Here is a 17,909-nt window from a genome sequence, read left to right on the forward strand (position 1 = left end):
AAACAATATTCAATAAAGTATATACTTTAAAGGTCAAGATAACACTGATAACACAACAGGAGTTCCAGAAAATCAAGGAAAAGCCTGAACAAATAGAAACGTCTTAAGATGTTTCTTAAAGGAGTCAGTAGATCCATCAAGTGCAAAGAGAGAGGAAGATCGTTCCAAAGCTTAGGAGCAACAGCCTGAAAAGATTTCTCTCCTCTAGTCCTGAACCGTGTTCAGGAACCAACAGTAGATTCTGATCCACAGACCTCAGAGCCCGAGTTGGGGATGTAAGGCTGGATCAGATCAGTGATGTAAGGAGGAGCCTGAACATGAATAGCTCTGAAAGTAAGAACCAGAATTTTAAAGTTGATCCTGAAAGAAACTGGAAGCCAGTGAAGAGTTTTAAGGATCGGAGAAATGTGAGTTCTTCTACTAGAGCAGGTCAGAATTCTCGCTCAGAGTTCTGAATCAAATGCAGGCGAGACAGCTCCTTCTTGTGAAAATTATACTTTTATAGTTAAAATCGATTCAGAAAAGATGATTGTCCTTAAACTCCTCGGGCCCTAAGACATCCCCTTGGGTAAAAAAAACTTCCATTAAGAAATGAAGAGATCAGTTAAACTTCCGATGCTTTTATTCTGAAACCCTCGACCCGGATGAAGCTAGCCAGTGGTAGTCGGGCCAGCAGCTGTCTTCTTCACCCCGCCGTCCCCTGCTGCCACCTTGCCCGTCACAGGACGACTGGAACCCGCGACAACCAAAACCCCAAGACCCCGGGAGAGAGACCGCAGTGCAGGCGCCAGCGAGCCGCGGGGAGATGCTAACAAAAGTGAGCTTCACCAGACGCAGCTCAGTGTGGCTTTTATTGTGAATTCTGAGCAGCATCTCTCGTGTCCGCGCCGAGCTTCAACGCTAGCGGCTTCAAGGTAGGAGCGACGAGTCCAGGAATGTGATCGTGTCTCACCTTTTTATTACCTGTTTAGATGTTTTATCGTCTTGAAATGACGGGGTCTGTGTGTGTGACATCTCTGGAATAACAAGGTACCAGTGATGTTGTCATTGTCTGGTTCAACCTCACGACACATTCTTCTTGTGAATCAAAATGTTCATCCTGAAGTAAACAACTTTGTTATAATCGGATTTTAACCCTTTTTTTCTACGTCCACGTTAAAAACCCTCGTTTAGTAAACATCAGTCGTGTTGATGCCATTGTTGCCTGTTTTCCTCATAATGTACAAGAACTTTAGACCATCGTTGCCAAAGTGACCCAGAAACTCCACCTCTGGTCCTGCAGGGGTCAGTAGTGTGTTTGTTTTAATGCCATAGAAGAAGTCCTGCTCCTGCAACATAACAAACATGGCAACCATTGAGAAGAGAAGATGTGGATAGTTTTTTAAAAAAATACTTGTGTTCAATATTAGAAAATGCACATATTATTTTCAACTTTCACTGATGTGTCATCAAACTTAAATCTATATTTATATTTTTTCTCTAGTTTGAGCTATAATTTCGATACAATACATATCACGATAAAGGGGCAATGAATAATATATACTATATATATACATACTGTAGGAACAAGGATATATTTGTTCGAGCACTTGACATGCGTGATTTACAGACCACATAACTCATTTGTTTTGAAACCAAAACATGTCCAAACATCATATTTAAAAGCTGCTGGACTCGACAGTATCCTCTCATCCTCAGTCATTGCCCGGGTCCGGCTGGATTTCATCGATGCTTTAGCTGCCGCCGACGTAATGACTGCTGTCATTTAATTGTAACACTGTGACTACGTGCATTTTAATAGTAATTGAAAAATAATCGATTCATAATTTTATTTTCCACAAGGTTTTTTTAAAATATAAACCATAAAATAACTAAGGTAAACACCAAAAATATGATTCGATCATATTTCTTATGTAATTGTTGTGTACCAGGAACATTAAAAAGTCTGTAGCTTAATATTTTTTACTCGTATCATCTTCCCTCTTGAATAAATAATGATAAAAATTCCTTATTTTAAACTGAATTGTTCGGGTTGTGAGTTGTCAAACTTAATTTCGACAGAGTTTAAAGTTTCCTAAACACTGAGTATTTGTTCTCATTTCAATCGTCCCAACTTGACTTAATCGATGAGTGTTTTGCATGCAAGCTCAATATAGATTCTCTAATTTATTACACTAAATAAAGTGAATATTAACACCTGCTCTCAGACACACACCAGTGTTTTCTTGACAAAGTTTTGAAAGGCTGACCTCACTGGTTTTCACCTTGACCTGATTGCACGTCTATCTTGGCTCCGCGGTGAAAGTGAAATCTGGGACACCTCGGGTCTCAACAGGGCGATCACGTGACCCAAGTTCCTTGTTGTTCTTCTTATTAAAGTGGGCTGAATGACGCCTACGGATAGTTGAAAGAAGAAAGTTCACCTAAACTTGTCATGCAATCATGGACTCTGAAGTCTATCGATCGTGTCGCTGCTGTTCTGTGTCACGTGTTTAATTGTCGGGACTTTCATAGATGTTTAGAACGTGTTTTATTATTCTTGCATGCGATGCAGTCGTTACGTCGCTCCAGTGCGCCAGTGTTTATTATTATCTCGAGCTTTTCTTCTGAATTTTCCCCCTCAGTGCTCAAGTTTGAAAGGATCTTCAGTCTTCCCTGGACGTCCCTGTAGTGACACGCTCCACCGGACTCTTTGTTAGCGTCACTCTTTCACCGACACGAGCGTATGAATGAGTCGAGACACGTGTCACGCCAGGTCATTTTTTACGTGGCCGGCTGGACGCTTGACTCAATATCACAGTAGATGAATGTTCATGTTGATATGGTGACCTATGAAGAGTGTTGCCGATAAGGTTTGGTCAATATAAAGTAGTTTGATTTGTTACCGAGAGTGATTTTAAAGTTCGCCCCTTTCGTGATTGAGTTTGACTCCTCTGCTCTATGGTCAAGTGGTTTTAAGCAAGTCAACCTGTTCAACTACATCTTATTCTTGCTTGACCTCTTCTACTATATTTTGTGTTCACGTTACTATACGTGCTGCCAAACTAAAATTAAATACAAATGTTTTCAGCATAAACTGCAGCTCCACCGATTAGCATTTAGGCAGGAAATAGGTTATGAAAGTAAAGTGTTTGCTGTCGATTACCGAAATGATGAACTGAAAGTTCAACACAATGGAGACATAATACAACACATTGTTAATCGCATACCAGATGTAGTAAAGCGACCAACCAAAAGTGCCACGATCAAAGTTCTGTGTCCAACTTAAGTCTGATAGAACATGGTGATCAGTGTTCGAGTTTGTCAGATCCAACATAACATAATCCCAAATGGAAGATGTAGAAGGAGAAGTCAAGCAACTTTCTCGGCTGCAGTTGATAGACAACTCTGCAGCGAGAATTCTGACCCGCTCTAGTAGAAGAACTCACATTTCTCCGATCCTTAAACCTCTTCACTGGCTGCCAGTTTCTTTCAGGATCAACTTTAAAATTCTGGTTCTTACTTTAGGAGCTAGTCATGGTCAGGCTCCTCCTTTCATTAGTGATCTTAATTGCATGGCTTTTCTATAAGTCCAGGGTTAAACATGTATATATAAATAAATATATAAATCTGAAACAAAAAATAGATCCACAGGATCTTAAACCTGATCAAGTGTTTGCTCGTTTTCTAGCAGTTTACATTCTTCTGACACTTGCGTTCTATTCCGTGGGTGAAGGTTTCTGCCATGACTGGAGCTGAGAACGACGATGACATTCCACTTGGTGAGAGGAAGACGGTCACTGACTTCTGTTATCTCCTGGACAAGTCAAAGCAGCTCTTCAATGGACTCAGGTACCAGATTCTTTTGTCTCTGAACTCCCATCATTTGTCTTGATTTGATTTTATTTTGACTCTAGTGTCTCTAATAAGGTTGTCACGATACTAATACTTAAGATGATGCATGATACTTGATACTATTATTTTATAACACAAGGGTAAAAAAAACAACCTTCAATTTTAAAATAAATATTTTTATTAGCAAGAAAAATGCAAAAATAAACTCTGTTACATCATTTAACAATTTACAGAAGCACTCGTTAAATATTTAAAATGAAAAAGTTCAGGGTCTGAAACATTTAATCATTTTGCAATTGAGTATCATATCTGGTACTGTTACGATACATTTGAGTAGCAATCCTCAGGAGTATGTAAGCAGTACATGAGGATATGAAGGAGGAAGAATTCACTGTTAATTAGTTATTTAAATCCACGTACGTCATTGTCGACTTGTTAAAATGCATTTATCTTGTACAAAACTTCCAGTTTGAAATGTGAAAACAATTTTAATCGCACTTTCATAGAGAGCTGCAGTAAAAGAAAGAGTTTTAATTTAATATTAGAAAATGTGCAGATTCTGAACTAAAGTGTATTATTGTGGCTGATTTTGGATATATAACATTACTTGTATTATATTCATTTATTATTTTCTACTTATTTTAATACAATATTAAAGATCATCTGTCCTGGAATTCTACCTTTTACTACCTTAACTATCTGTTCACTGGTAAATTGAGGAGACTTGATTGAAAGTGTCCTCAGAGAACCAGCAGGAAGTCAGTCAGTCCTCCTGCTGTCCGATGTATTAATAGTAGTTCTCCTAAAATGAAATAAAAATCAGTGCATGAAGGCATTTATCAACAGTGTTTAGTTTAAAAATGAGGGGATACTTGAATCTCATTTTGAGTTTATCAATAACATTGATTTATGTCATCAATATAAACTTAAAATTAAAGCATGTAGTTGAGTTGAGTTGTTTATATTGATTCAAATGACAATAAAAGTCCTTCAGAAAACTAACAACCATTTTTGTTTTATTATAAAGACTGTTGTTTTATGCAGTTGCACTTTCCTCAGCTTTGAATAAAACAACAATGTTTTTTACATTAGTCTCTGTCAATCATCAGTCTTGGTGTAGTTTTAGCAACACAGATGATTAAATTACAAAGTTATTAAACTTGCCTAAATACAACTCTTCTATGATTCTTATGTCATTTTAAAATAAACTCAACTGAACTGAACAAAAGTTGTCCTTTGAATATTATACACGTGAACAAAGTAAGATCTGATCGTTTATATAAGATTCACTGTTATTTAAAATCCTGTAGTTAAATGGCGCAGGCTGCAAAATATTGTTGGGATGAGAGACTGTAGAGGACAAACAAACTGTGGGACCATCTGGAGTGTTGGTATTTTTCACGCTGAGTTAGTGAACCTGCCACCTACTCAAGTGTGAGCCAAACAACTCATCACTGCCAGGGACGAAAGCGAAAAGAGCTTTTTCAGCAGGAACCGTCGGATGGTTGCATACGATTGTTAAAGTAATTTGATGAATTCAAACTAGAATATCCGACACCTCGGGTTCTACCGCTCCACGTTAAACTGGCTGAGATCCAGTTCTTATTGTGAATTATTTAGTTTATAACAGTTTCTATTTTTACCTTTTAAATGCTGACTGTGTGTGTATTTGATTACGTTTCAATTCATAATCTTTAAAACTGATTAAACAGAAACGATCTTCTTAATTAAAGTGATGGTACTTTATATCTAAGTAAACATTTCTTCAATGATTTTACTTGGTTCACTGAAGTTTGAGGTTCAAATTTAAATGTTAAAATTCGTGTTCTGTACATGCAGTATATTATGAGTTAAACAACAACACCTTGCCAGGGAGAGTAAAACTTCAAGCTATTTAAATAATTCATCTTCTAAATATTCTGTGACAAGGAAAGTGATACATCCACGAGTTTACACTTGAGTTTTACCAGGCTGGCGTTTCTCACAGTAACTTGAAGGCGACAGTGTTTCTCTGCAGCGTGTTGCTCGTGGTTCAAATTGCTTTTTAATTTTAGCACAGCATTAAAACCGCTTTTGGCTGACAAAAAAACACCACAAAATTCTATTATTTTAACGTTTTAGAAAAATAACGATGGATTCAATAAAAAAAAAACACACACAAATACATTTGGATCTTTTAAATTGTGTCTATTTTAATTTAGTAAATGTTTGTTAGTTGTGCAAACACTATGACTGTCCCATGCAGTATTGAACACACCACACTCCTCCTGTCAATCAGAGGCGGAGATAGTGTATTTGTAGTGTGTATGTATGTGTTATAATATGTGTTATTTTCATCTCTTCTATGTTGCATCTTGTCTTGTTTTCCATGGTCTTGTCAATACAATACATTAGTACAACACACATTGAGATTTTAACGCACAATCTAAAGACCCTGGATGTAAAATAAATTAAACACAGAAAGTGTCAAACCTAACAAAGAAAGTTTACAGTTTGTGATACACTTGATGAGAGAAAATAAATGCATATCCCAGAAAATCACAATTTACGACAGTCGTGAAGAAAACGTCCTTTTTTTTAACAGGCAGAAACCTTGAGCAGAACCAAACTTAGGAGCGACGGGACTGGTTCAGCAGAGTCTGTGTTACTTTAAGCTCTATTAAAAAAATATATATTTTAAAAAATACTTTTAAATATACATGTCAGCCCTCTGGACAGAGTTTTTTGTATTGGTGTCACAACAGAGGAGCTTAACAACTGAAGGCCCTGGCTCCATATTTACATTTAGGGTTTTGTGGTACAACTAATAAATCTGGGTCCAATGAACATAATGTACTAAAAGGCTGATATGTTTGGAGGAGATCTGAGATGACAAATGTCCAAAATGTTCGATAGATCTTGACACCCTATTTAGTAGAATAAAAAAGAATGGATGCAAAAAGAAGCTCAGCTGTTTTTCTTCAACTTCTTCACAGAGATCTTCCTCAGTACGGACACAAGCAGTGGCAGTCCTACTTCGGCAGGACCTTCGACGTCTACACCAAACTGTGGAAGTTCCAGCAGCAGCACAGGTCACCTCAGTTTGATTCTCGAGTAGGAAGTAAAATCTGTTAAAACAATTGACAGTTTCTTAATGTTTCATCCTCATTTACTGACAGGCAGGTTCTGGATACTCGCTATGGATTGAAGAGATGGCAGATCGGGGAAGTCGCCTCGAAGATTGGACAGCTTTATTACCACTACTAGTAGGTGGAGTCTTGAAGACTTTTGTTTCTTAAAACACGCTTTCAAACTGTCTCATAGTCAAATGAGAATTTCCCTTAAAGTTATAACATGCATTGAATTTTCCAACAGCCTACGGACCTCAGAAACTAGTTACCTGAATGAGGCCTTTTCTTTCTACTCTGCCATCCGCCAGCGATCCTATTACTACCAGGTCAACAAAGAGGACAGGTCAGTACTTGTTATAAACCTTACCCTGACACTGAGACATGGCATTAACACTAGAATATGAATAACAACATAACATTAGTCCATTTATTCATAACTGTTTGAATGAACTTGGTCTATATTTTTTACGCCCTTTTGTTATTTAAGACGCTTTAGTCAAATGAATCAAGTTTGCATTTCTTGTCTGATAATTGTTTTTTTACTTAAGAAACATTTTGTAAACTTTTTCTGTTGCAGAATAAACAATTACACAGTTATTTATTAATAGTTTTTCACTTCAACCTTGTATTGTCTTGCGCTTTGTGACCCTGGTCTGTGGAAAAAAACAACTTAATAACTTACTTACTTAACAAGTAATCTTGTGTTTGTTTTTTTTAATCTATTTTTTGCAGACCTGAGCTAGTAGTGAAGAAGCTTCGATATTACGCTCGCTACATCGTCGTGTGTTTACTCCTCAACAAGATGGACCTCGTCAAGGTTCTGGTGAAGGTATGGACCAATCCAAGAGCTTCTGACAAATGTTCCATATATGAGAGTATTCACTGTTACAACGAAATCCCGTGTGGTGAAAAGGACTCTAGTCAGATTAAGTGTTAATGTACAATCTGGAAGGGATTATGAGTTCTAAACTACGGCTGAGATGCAGCTTCTGTCACTGAACGAGGCGAGATTAAAAAGGCGAAGAATATCCTAGAGTGTTTTCGGCCGGTTACGATTTGCACGGTCCCTCCGTTTTGTCAGGGCATTTGAAGGTGTACAAACCAAATATCCGAGTGACTTCTTTGCTGATTTTAGCACCTATATGCCACCGAACACAGTCCCAGGCTGTGCAGTAAATTACAACTAATGCAAGTCCATCACTGGACTCACACCGTTTTCCATGAACAGTATTGATCTCTTTTTTTATCGTCGTATATGGTGGATGGCTCAGGCAGGAAATGAGTTATAAAAGTAAAGTGCTTCCGGTTAATTTATTCAACTGGAACGATTTTTTATAGTGAAAGTGCTCAGGAAAAATTTCAACTGCCCAAGTTCACCGATTTGTGAACAAACGCCAACTGTGAAAACAGAAGGTTGTGTAGAACAGAAAGAAAAAAGTCAACCGGCTTAACCTCTATTATACTCATCAGTATGTTTGTTTTTGCACAAAACTCTCATTTAATAAAGATATTTACATTAGAAAAAAAGCTTAAGCCCCGCCCACTTGAAAAGCTCTGTTTTGGTTGAGACGAAATCTCTTCCAAGCAACCACACCCACTCTGCTCTGATTGGTCACAAAAACACGAGTTGCATTCAAGGACTCTCGTAAATTTAAACTCAGCCCTGAAACTCCTGTTTTGTACATTAAAAACGAATAATAAAAATAAGGTTTGCTTCTTAATGTACACATTACAAAAACACCTAATGGCAGAAGTAACTCTCACCGTGTTTACATAAATAAAACAATGATTTCATTCGGTTCACTCAGGTCTGAGGTTCAAATTGAAATGTTTAAATTTGTGTTCTGTACATGCAGTATATCATGAGTTAAACTCTAAAATACGACAATACGTGGCCAGGGAGAGCTTAAAACTTCAAGCTATTTAAATAATATATCTCCTAATTATATTGTGACAAGGAAAGTGATACATCCACAAGATTACACTTTAGTTTCCCTCAGTAACTTGAAGTTAATGAGGTTCAAATTGCTTTTTATTTTAGTGCAGCATTAAAACCACTTTTGAAAGAAAACACCACAAAAATATTTTAACTTCTCAAACACCTGAAACATATTTATTTTGTTGCACGATTAACATTTAGGTACCTAACCGATTAGTAAATTGTTGTTGTAGTCTTTATAAATGAATGCTACAACAAACGATAATACAAGGGCGTGTTAAGGGTTTCTAGGGGAGGAGATTTGCCGCAGAACTTTATTAAGTAATAACTTAAAAACGGAGCAATGCCATGATGTATGACCTACTGCATTTTGAAGAGGAAAACGAGAGGACAACATTTACATTAGGTTCCCTTTAAATTGGTCTCTGGATTGGTTACATTGCTGTTGTTCCACCTGCAGGAATTATCTGAAGAAATCGAGGATTACACACAAAGGTTCAACACAGAGGACCAGCTGGAGTGGAACCTGGTGCTGCAGGAGGTGGCCACTTTCATCGAGGTGATCAATATATTTCATCGACGTGTTGTGCACACGTGTTGTGTACATCAAGTACAGGATGTTCTGAACGTCTCGTTCCACAGGCCGACCCGGCTCTGGTCCTCAACGACAATAATTCCGTGGTGGTCATCAGCAATCGCCTGCAGGAGGGAAGCGTTCCTCCCCTCGAGCAAGGCATGGTGGTCGGGCAGCTCGTCCTCGCAGACGCACTCATCATCGGCAACTGTAACAGCCAGGTTCGACTCACCTACTCGGATTCCTATCGACAAAAGAGCTCAGAGAAAAAGAAGAGCCTGAGATTTAACATGTCACTGAGAATAGTAAAGAGTATCTATGTGACTGATACAGGTATTTATCCTCTTCTTCTTCTTCTTCTTCTTCTTCTTCTTCAGGTAAAGTTCAGTGAGTTGACCATCGACATGTTCCGAATGCTTCAAGCGTTGGAGAGGGAACCAGTCAATCTTGCAACTCAGACCTCCAAGCAAGCAACACTTGTGAGTAATTTTCTTTTATACTTCATACATGATAAATGGGTATTTTTTTTCCACGTATTTGTGTCATGTATATCTATTCATGTATAATTTAATGTTTTTTTCTTAATGAAAATGTAAAAAGTGCATCACTGGATGATACTTAAATCGATTTTACTGAAAGTCGACAACAATAACCTGTCACATTATTTTCATTATTTGTGTTATGTTTAGTAGTCTAGTTTTTAGTATAAAGGTCAAAGCTGTTCGCCTTTATTGTGAAAATCATGGGATTGTTTTGTGTGTGAGGAGAGCTGAGCATGTGCAGACGTGTCTCCATCAAATTGTGTAGTAATGAGTCACAAGTAGTCCTGGGTGATGTTGATGAATTCAATTGTGTCTGTTCCTCCACAGGAACCCCCTGAGAAACCAGCTAAGAGGGAAAACCCTCACAAGTATCTTCTGTACAAACCAACGTTTAGCCAACTTTTTACATTCTTGTCTGCCTCGTTTAAGGTCAGTGAAACACCTTTAGTGGAACCACTTCAAACACACATGCACTGTTGTCAAAACAGAGTTGTGTAATTGAATATGTCTTGTTAGTCTGTTTATATATACACTACATTATAAAAATGTACTATAATATAAATATTTGAACATTGTTATATCGAAACCATCTTTTATCTTCTTATTATTTGTCCATTACATCAGTTTAAGTATGTTTTCAACTTTTTTTATTTATACAATTATACCCGATTAACAATTTTCAACTGTAATCAAACCATTTTCAACTGTAATCGATCGCCTTTTAACAGAAATCAAACCATTTTCAACTGTAATCAAACCATTTTCAACTGTAATCGATCGCTTTTTAACAGAAATCAAACCATTTTCAACTGTTATCAAACCATTTTCAACTGTAATCAAACTATTTTCAACTGTAATATATCGCTTTTTAACAGAAATCAAACCATTTTCAACTGTAATCAAACCATTTTCAACTGTTATCGATCGCTTTTTAACAGAAATCAAACCATTTTCAACTATAATCAAACCATTTTCAACTGTAATCAAACTATTTTCAACTGTAATCGATCGCTTTTGAACTTAAATCAAACTATTATAGTCTGTGAATGTATATTGGCCCTTAGTTATATTTACATGTTCATAATCATAAAGTTATTTAAACGTCTTTGGAGTAATCTTAAAGTTTTGGTGTCAAAAGACCTTCACACACGGTCATGTTTTTCATTTCAGTTGCCTACAAAAACATTATTCTAATATACTTCTCTTTAAAAAATATGTTTTATTCATTTTCTTTTTGTTATTCAATGATGCACAACTTTATATTTGTCTTTGTAATTCATAGGAATTGCCTGCAAACAGTGTCCTGCTCGTTTACATGTCGGCAACTGGAGTCTTCCCAGTTGGACATTCGGATTATGAAGGTGAAATTACAATGTCAGAGTTTTCATGTTGGATCAGAAGCTGTGAAAAATTGAATTAAAATGCAATAACATAATATCTTTTATACTAATGGTTTGAAAATAACCTTTGTGTAATAAATGTATATTTAAAAGAATTAAACAATATATAAAAAACTCTTGGCAGGACCATATGACTTTGGTGGAGTCCTCACGAATACAAATAGAGACGTGATTAATGGTGAAACGGTACAGAAAAGGAATCAGGCACAGAAGGAAATGCACTGGTGAGTATTTATTTTATAATTATGATTAGTTGTTTTAAATGTTTTTGCCACGTTCTACTTTGAGTCAGGAAAACCATGTTGAGATTCATTAAATATTGAATTGGTCACCGTCAGTAGATGTATGTGGTAAAAAAAACTTCTGTATTTCCGGTTGTTCCTGCCATGAATTTACAGCTTCATTGTCTCAAGTCAAGTCTTATTTCGCAGCCTTCATCCTGGCGACCTGTTCCCGTTCACCCGGAAGCCTCTATTTGTTGTCGTAGATTCCACCAACAGCTCGTCTTACAAGGTACCAACACAAGGCTCGACGATGATATACGAGTGTTGTTGAGATGCTGACATGCTCTTGGTTCATCTCCAGAAATTCACAAATCTTTTTGGTCAGCCACTGGTCTGCTTACTATCGCCCAAAGTCTATCCCAAGAACATTCAAGGTAGTTTTTCTTTCCGAAAATGAATTTGTTGCTTGATCGAGTTTTCCGCTTCCTCCTCACTGGCTTCTTCTTCTTCTCCTCTGTGATCAGATCAATCCCAGCGTGGAAGTCTCTTCACCTTGTTCCTCTACAATCCGCTCATGGCGTTCCTGTCGGTCTGCGGCTTGACCAGCGTGCGACGAGGACTCTGGGAAAGGGCCCAGGAATTTCTTCAAAATGTCTACCGTGACATTGGCCAACTCATAACTAGATCAAGAACTATAGGTATCTTGTTTGGTGATGAATGTTCGGCCATTTTGTAAAACATCAATCAAACTTAATAGTTTATTGATTTGATCATTTCTTTTGCAGATCAAGCTTTTTTGCAATTCTTCGGTGATGAATTTCTTCGACTGCTCCTGATACGCTTTGTGTTTTGCTCCGCTACATTGCGACTGCATAAAGTCTTCCGGGTAAGTCATCGTTACACACAGTTACTTATCTTTTAGAATAAATTATGATCCTCTGGAAAAGCAATCCAAGCTCAGAGAAATTATGTTAGAACCTCAGTCCAAACAGCACCTTTACATTAATGGTTGTGTAAATTGTCTATACTTGCAACTGAAGTGTAACATATTTGTTTTTGTGATCCACGTTAAATTTTTTATTTTTATGTCATGACAAATATTTGTGTTATATTTGATGAGATCCAGTGGTGAGTAAATTGTTTAGGAAGCTCAAGCATTTGTTTAGACAATCTTGATTTCTGCTTTCTCTCATTTCTAAAACCAAAAAACACAAACACTAATATTAACCTTTAACTTTGGACTCAAATTGTAAGAAGACAACCGCACAAAAAACAAATGATGTTTTGTGTCTAGTCACATTAATCTAGTAGTTTTAGACTTAGATTGTGTCATCTTGTTCTTTTTCTCTTTATGTTCTTCTATTTATTTTATTTTTATTGTTTATGAAAAATTGCTGGCTATTGGAAAAAAACAATTTCCCGAAGGAGACCTCCTGAGGGATCAATAAAGTTTTACCTTACCTTACCTTAGTTAAATGTAATATGTTGAAATAAAATTAAAAATAAGTACATTTTCAACTTTATCGGCACTACACGGTCACGTAAAACCATGTTTGTGATGGTCAAGCTGTTTGGACCAGCGCCACCGCATGTTAGAAAATGAACCAATGGGTCGCTGTCTTTTTTATAAGCTCCGCCCATTCAGTTGGAGCATTAAAGCTTTTAATAGATCAGTAGGCTGACAATTAAAACAGACTATTTCAATCTTTGGGAAAATGTTGGATTAAAGTACGGAAATGTTGTGAAGTAGTGAAGTCGTGTTGATGCACACGTGCCCGTCATCAAGTATTTCTTTAAATTATGGTTATCACGGTTCTAACATCTTCAACTCAATATCGATACTCGGAAAAATATTAGATACTTAATACCACTTTTGACACCAGAAAGTTTGATGAAGCTCAGTGACAAACATCAATGTTTGACCAATCGCGAGAAAAGTGGGTGTGATTATGGTAAACGAGATTTCATCTCCAGAAAAACAGTGTTTTCAGTGGGTGGAGATTAAGCACATTTTCTAATGTAAATATTTAAATGAAAAGAGAGTTTTGTACAAACGGACACATACTGTGATGATACAATAGAGTCCAACATCTATTTAAGACACACTTAAATCAACACATTAGTTGAACTTTAAGTGTTCATATCTTAGCTATGCTTTACATACATAACAACAAAATAAATGCGGGTGGTGTTGACACGTTTAAAAATGAGTGTCATATCAATACTTAAGTTTAGATTCTTTTGACAACCCTACTATGATTTAAAGGTGATTTAACGTCAAATGTTTGTTCATTTTGTACATTCACCTAACGCACTTTACTTTTATCACTCGTTTCCTGTCTGAATGATCCTATAGGAAAACACTGCGATGCTACCACTGTTTGTACTTTGATTCGTTTTTAAAGACTCGTTCATCTGCTGGATGTGACTTCTGCATGTGTTTGGATGAATATATTGCATTGACTGTCAGTGCTATCACTTGTTAGTCAACTATAGTGGTGTGTGTGTCGCTGCAGGAGGCTCACAGCTTCCCAGAGTCGTACCCGGACCTCCCCAAGCAGGAGACGGTGGAGAGCAGCTCGCTGCAGAGGCATGTCCTGGAGCTGGCCGTCATGCTGGATGTTCAGAGTCTATTTTGGGATGATTCTCTGGAAGGCTACTGACGTCGCTGCAAGGACAAAGGAAGCGTGTACATACAGACACATCAACACACTGCCTGTGTTTTTGATTTGCAGTTTTTTGATTTTACTTTATAGGTCAAAAAAACGTAATTTTGCACAAACTCCCTCCTCGTGTGACGATGATATTTGTTTGGATGCAGCGCACCATGGCAACGTTTACTTAAACACATTGGAGTGAAATTCAGTGTAAATTCCCCATTTTGCCATGTGAGCATCAGCATCATGTAGGACATGATTTAAAAAAATATATAACATTATTTACATTCCAACTAAATGCAACCTCCACTCATGCAACCTTCACTCGTCGATCTTTTGACCTTTTTTTTAAAGTCCTATGAAGGTTTTAACTGCATGATGTGAAGGAAATTAAGGAAAAATAAATTAGGATTTAAGTTGACTTTCCATTTTCACTTTATTTCTTACTTGATTATTGAATATTAGCAATTGAAATGTTGACATTGTAGCTACAGGAGACGCTCAGTTTATTCTTTCGATGCCTGTTGAATCTCCTGATGGATCCATTATAAATGCATGTATATATTTAAATCCTTCATCTCCACCACATGTGACCTTCACTTTTTACTCAAGGTGTGCATGCGTGCAGCTTCTCCAGTATGTCAGCGGTTTCGGTAAAGTTAAGACAATCTAATGGTCAGAAGAGACGAACGCTAATGTCAAATTCAAGATGACAAAATTAAAACCTGTCAATCAAATCACAGATCATAAATATATTCCCTCAGCACTAATGAACATTTTACGTCATATTTAAAGTAAGTGATCATGTTAGAAAAAAAGTTGGGATGCAAGTTAACGGAGGCATTTCCCATGAGTCTCTGGGTTCTAAAGACGCCAATCTTAGGATCATGTTTTCTGAAAGAAGGTTTTTAGCAATTTAACGATATGAAGAACAGCATCACGGCCATTGAGGATTGTTTGATCTTACGTTTTTGATGTTTTTCCTCCTTAAAGTTCTATTTCGCATGTAGACGGCGTCGCTCACATGTTGCTCTTTTAATGGTTTTGCAGAGTATGTAGCATCGCATGGACTCGGTGCCAAATTTACCCCATAGTGGATGATGGAAGAGTTGTATTTATATATTTTTTTTTTGGAAAAGCTCCCGTTTGTTTTTGATGAACAAATATTTACTTTCATTGTTTTCCGGTGTCGTACGAGTCACCGGCCTTGATGGCAAGAGAATCCTAGCATGCTGATGTAGCCACGTTAAATATGTTTTTGGATCTTTACATTTTATTGTTATTTATTGATTGATGTGGCGTTGACGTCAAGAAAAAGTGACCAATCATGTTAAAACAAGGCCACGTGTGTTTTGCTCCTTTTTTTTTTCTGAAAACATTTTTCTAACGATCAACATTCCGGCCTCACCTGGAAGTGGCACGAGGTTCATTGCAGTTTACATTTGTGTGTGTGTGTGTGTGTGTGTGTGAGCATGTTTGTTTCATTGTGAGACTCTACATTCCCCCGGTGTTGACATTGTGAAATTGCACTTTAAACTGTTTGATATTGTTATGATCTTGTTTGTTGTATTGTTATGGTAAAGAAAAAGAAAAAAAAGATCCTTATGAAAATACTTGGCCTTTATATTTGACCTTTAAAATTTAATTGACTCATTTATTTATTTGTACACGGCTCTACCACATCGACCGCTTCTGTCTGACTGTTCTGTTCGTTTGTGTGCTGAATAATTCAAAACCCATGTGTAAGAAAGCCATTCAAGATTTGTTTACGTAAAGAAATGTGACTTTAAAAAAAACAAAAAACAGGCAGAGTTGAATAATGTGTGGTATTGCATGTCACATCTATGTTTTTAAATGTCTGGTGATTTCTGTAAACTATGAGGCAGTTGACGAGAAACTTTTTAATGTGTTGTTCAAAATGGTGCTTACTCTGAAACATTTGAACTCGTTTGATTTTGTATCACGAGAAAGTGTCTAGAATGCAACACAAAGTGGAAAATTACATATAATCAGGCGCATCATTTTCTTTTTGTTTTCATTTTAAAAGAAGGATTATTCAAGGATCCGTGGGCGACATTTTTGTTGATTTATTTTCCTACTTGGATATTTCTCGCTCTTCTTTTCTTAGGTCATCGTTGCACAGTGTCGGTTACTCGTGAAGATTGAGCACAGAAAACAAAAAGACAAGATCCATTATGCAAATGAGCCTCGCATGGACAAACTTGTGGTGTTGTAAAAAAAAAAAAAAAAAAGTGTGTACTAAGATATTGACAGAAGAAGATTTTGTATCATTTCTTTTCTCTTTGTGTAGATGGTAGCCTCGGGACCTGATAAATGGACGCATGCAGATGCAAATACCTGAATGTGAATTTGGTTTCATTTGCTGCTGGAAACTTTAAAAAAAAACATGTTTACAAAATGTTTTGTTTGTTGTTGTTGTATCAGGTTTTTCAGCCTGAGAGTCTAGAGACATTTTTTTCTTTTAAATAGAGTATAGTGTAAAGACATTTACAACTGCAAACTTAATTAAAGTATTCTTTATTGACATGTGCAAAACAACATCACTAGTGTCTTTGATATCTTGCTGAAGCAAATAAACTTTTGTTAAGGATTTTTTTTTATTTTCTTCCACACATAAGCACAAGCTTCCACTGCTCTGTGTCCCGGGCTCACATGCACTCACCTCACATCACAACTGCCTACCGATCAATATCGAGCCCTCCTTGAAACCCAGGAGTCATTTCTACCTTTTTCTACTTTTGACAGATCATTTTTAAGCCATGCGTGTGACTTGCTTGCGATTTTCAAAGTGTCAAACTGTCAATGGATTTCAAATATTTATGTTTAGAAGGGGTGAAAAAATGCACAAATGTTTAAAAAGCAGCATGTTTGTTTAGAATAGAAAGTGCCAAAGACGGGTGTACTTTACTGTCCTGTCCTGACGATTCAATTTAATTGTTGTATCAATTGTGTTTTTTATGTGTTGCCAGAAGAAGCCAATAAAAGAAATCTGATGAAAAACATTTTTGAATGACTTCCTATTGATTTGATCATACTCTTTCCTTCTCCTCCTTCACTATTTATTCTGACAAGTGAGTCTTCAAATCCTGGTGAATAGTTTGCATCTTAATCTAAGACTTATTTGCAGTGGAAGCCAAAACTACTGTTATTATAAAATGTATGTAAAAAATGTACATTAGATATTTTTTAAATATTTTGTTAGCTGGATAAGAACTACATTTGACTAGTCATATATACAGTATGTAATTAAAGGGCACCTAATGTGACGATTTAAGTGTCTCTTAAATTGTTCTAGGACCTCTATCATACTCATTAGTATGTTTCTTTTTCACAAAATTCTCATTTAATAAAAAATATTTACATTAGAAAATACGCTTAAGCACCGCCCACTTAAAAATGCGCCGTTTTGGCTGGAGAATGTTTTTTGTTTTTTGTCAAAGCGACGCAACACTGGAGGACAGACCGGTAGTCATCTTGTCCCTCTTGAGTATCTTTGAAACCGATAAAAGCTCCGCCCTACGCTTGGTCGTTGCTTGGTGACGGCGGGAATTCGGCTCTTGTCCAATTACTGTGAAGTTAGTGTGACACGTGATATAAAAGCGGCCAAT

At 36.8% G+C, this 17,909-nt stretch overlaps 1 protein-coding gene across 2 annotated transcripts; it reads left to right on the top strand.

Annotated features, from left to right (window-relative positions):
• The first annotated feature begins 675 nt into the window (after positions 1 to 675).
• On the top strand, positions 676 to 17,303 carry scai (suppressor of cancer cell invasion). Of its 2 annotated transcripts, none has more exons than XM_087791139.1 (17): positions 676 to 914; positions 3,716 to 3,831; positions 6,810 to 6,905; positions 6,993 to 7,079; positions 7,189 to 7,287; positions 7,677 to 7,773; positions 9,344 to 9,442; positions 9,526 to 9,678; positions 9,835 to 9,936; positions 10,327 to 10,428; positions 11,282 to 11,360; positions 11,524 to 11,623; positions 11,831 to 11,912; positions 11,985 to 12,057; positions 12,148 to 12,321; positions 12,409 to 12,509; positions 14,140 to 17,303. In XM_087791139.1, the coding sequence occupies exons 2-17, from the start codon at positions 3,725 to 3,727 to the stop codon at positions 14,284 to 14,286; spliced, it is 1,698 nt and encodes a 565-aa protein (XP_087647265.1). In that variant the 5' UTR covers positions 676 to 914; positions 3,716 to 3,724; the 3' UTR covers positions 14,287 to 17,303. The 2 variants fall into 2 exon arrangements, with proteins under 2 accessions (XP_087647265.1, XP_087647264.1); XM_087791138.1 differs by having other exon boundaries at positions 676 to 817.
• The last annotated feature ends 606 nt before the right edge of the window (positions 17,304 to 17,909 follow it).

Source organism: Callionymus lyra, chromosome 5 (genome assembly GCF_982586985.1).
Source record: "Callionymus lyra chromosome 5, fCalLyr1.hap1.1, whole genome shotgun sequence".
NCBI classification, from domain to species: domain Eukaryota; kingdom Metazoa; phylum Chordata; class Actinopteri; order Syngnathiformes; family Callionymidae; genus Callionymus; species Callionymus lyra.

Excerpts from the sequence above, each read along its gene's own strand:
- scai (XM_087791138.1), top strand. Across the intron at positions 9,937-10,326 it reads CCTCCAAGCAAGCAACACTT|GAACCCCCTGAGAAACCAGC; the intron begins GTGAGTAATTTT and ends GTTCCTCCACAG. Across the intron at positions 10,429-11,281 it reads TCTTGTCTGCCTCGTTTAAG|GAATTGCCTGCAAACAGTGT; the intron begins GTCAGTGAAACA and ends TGTAATTCATAG.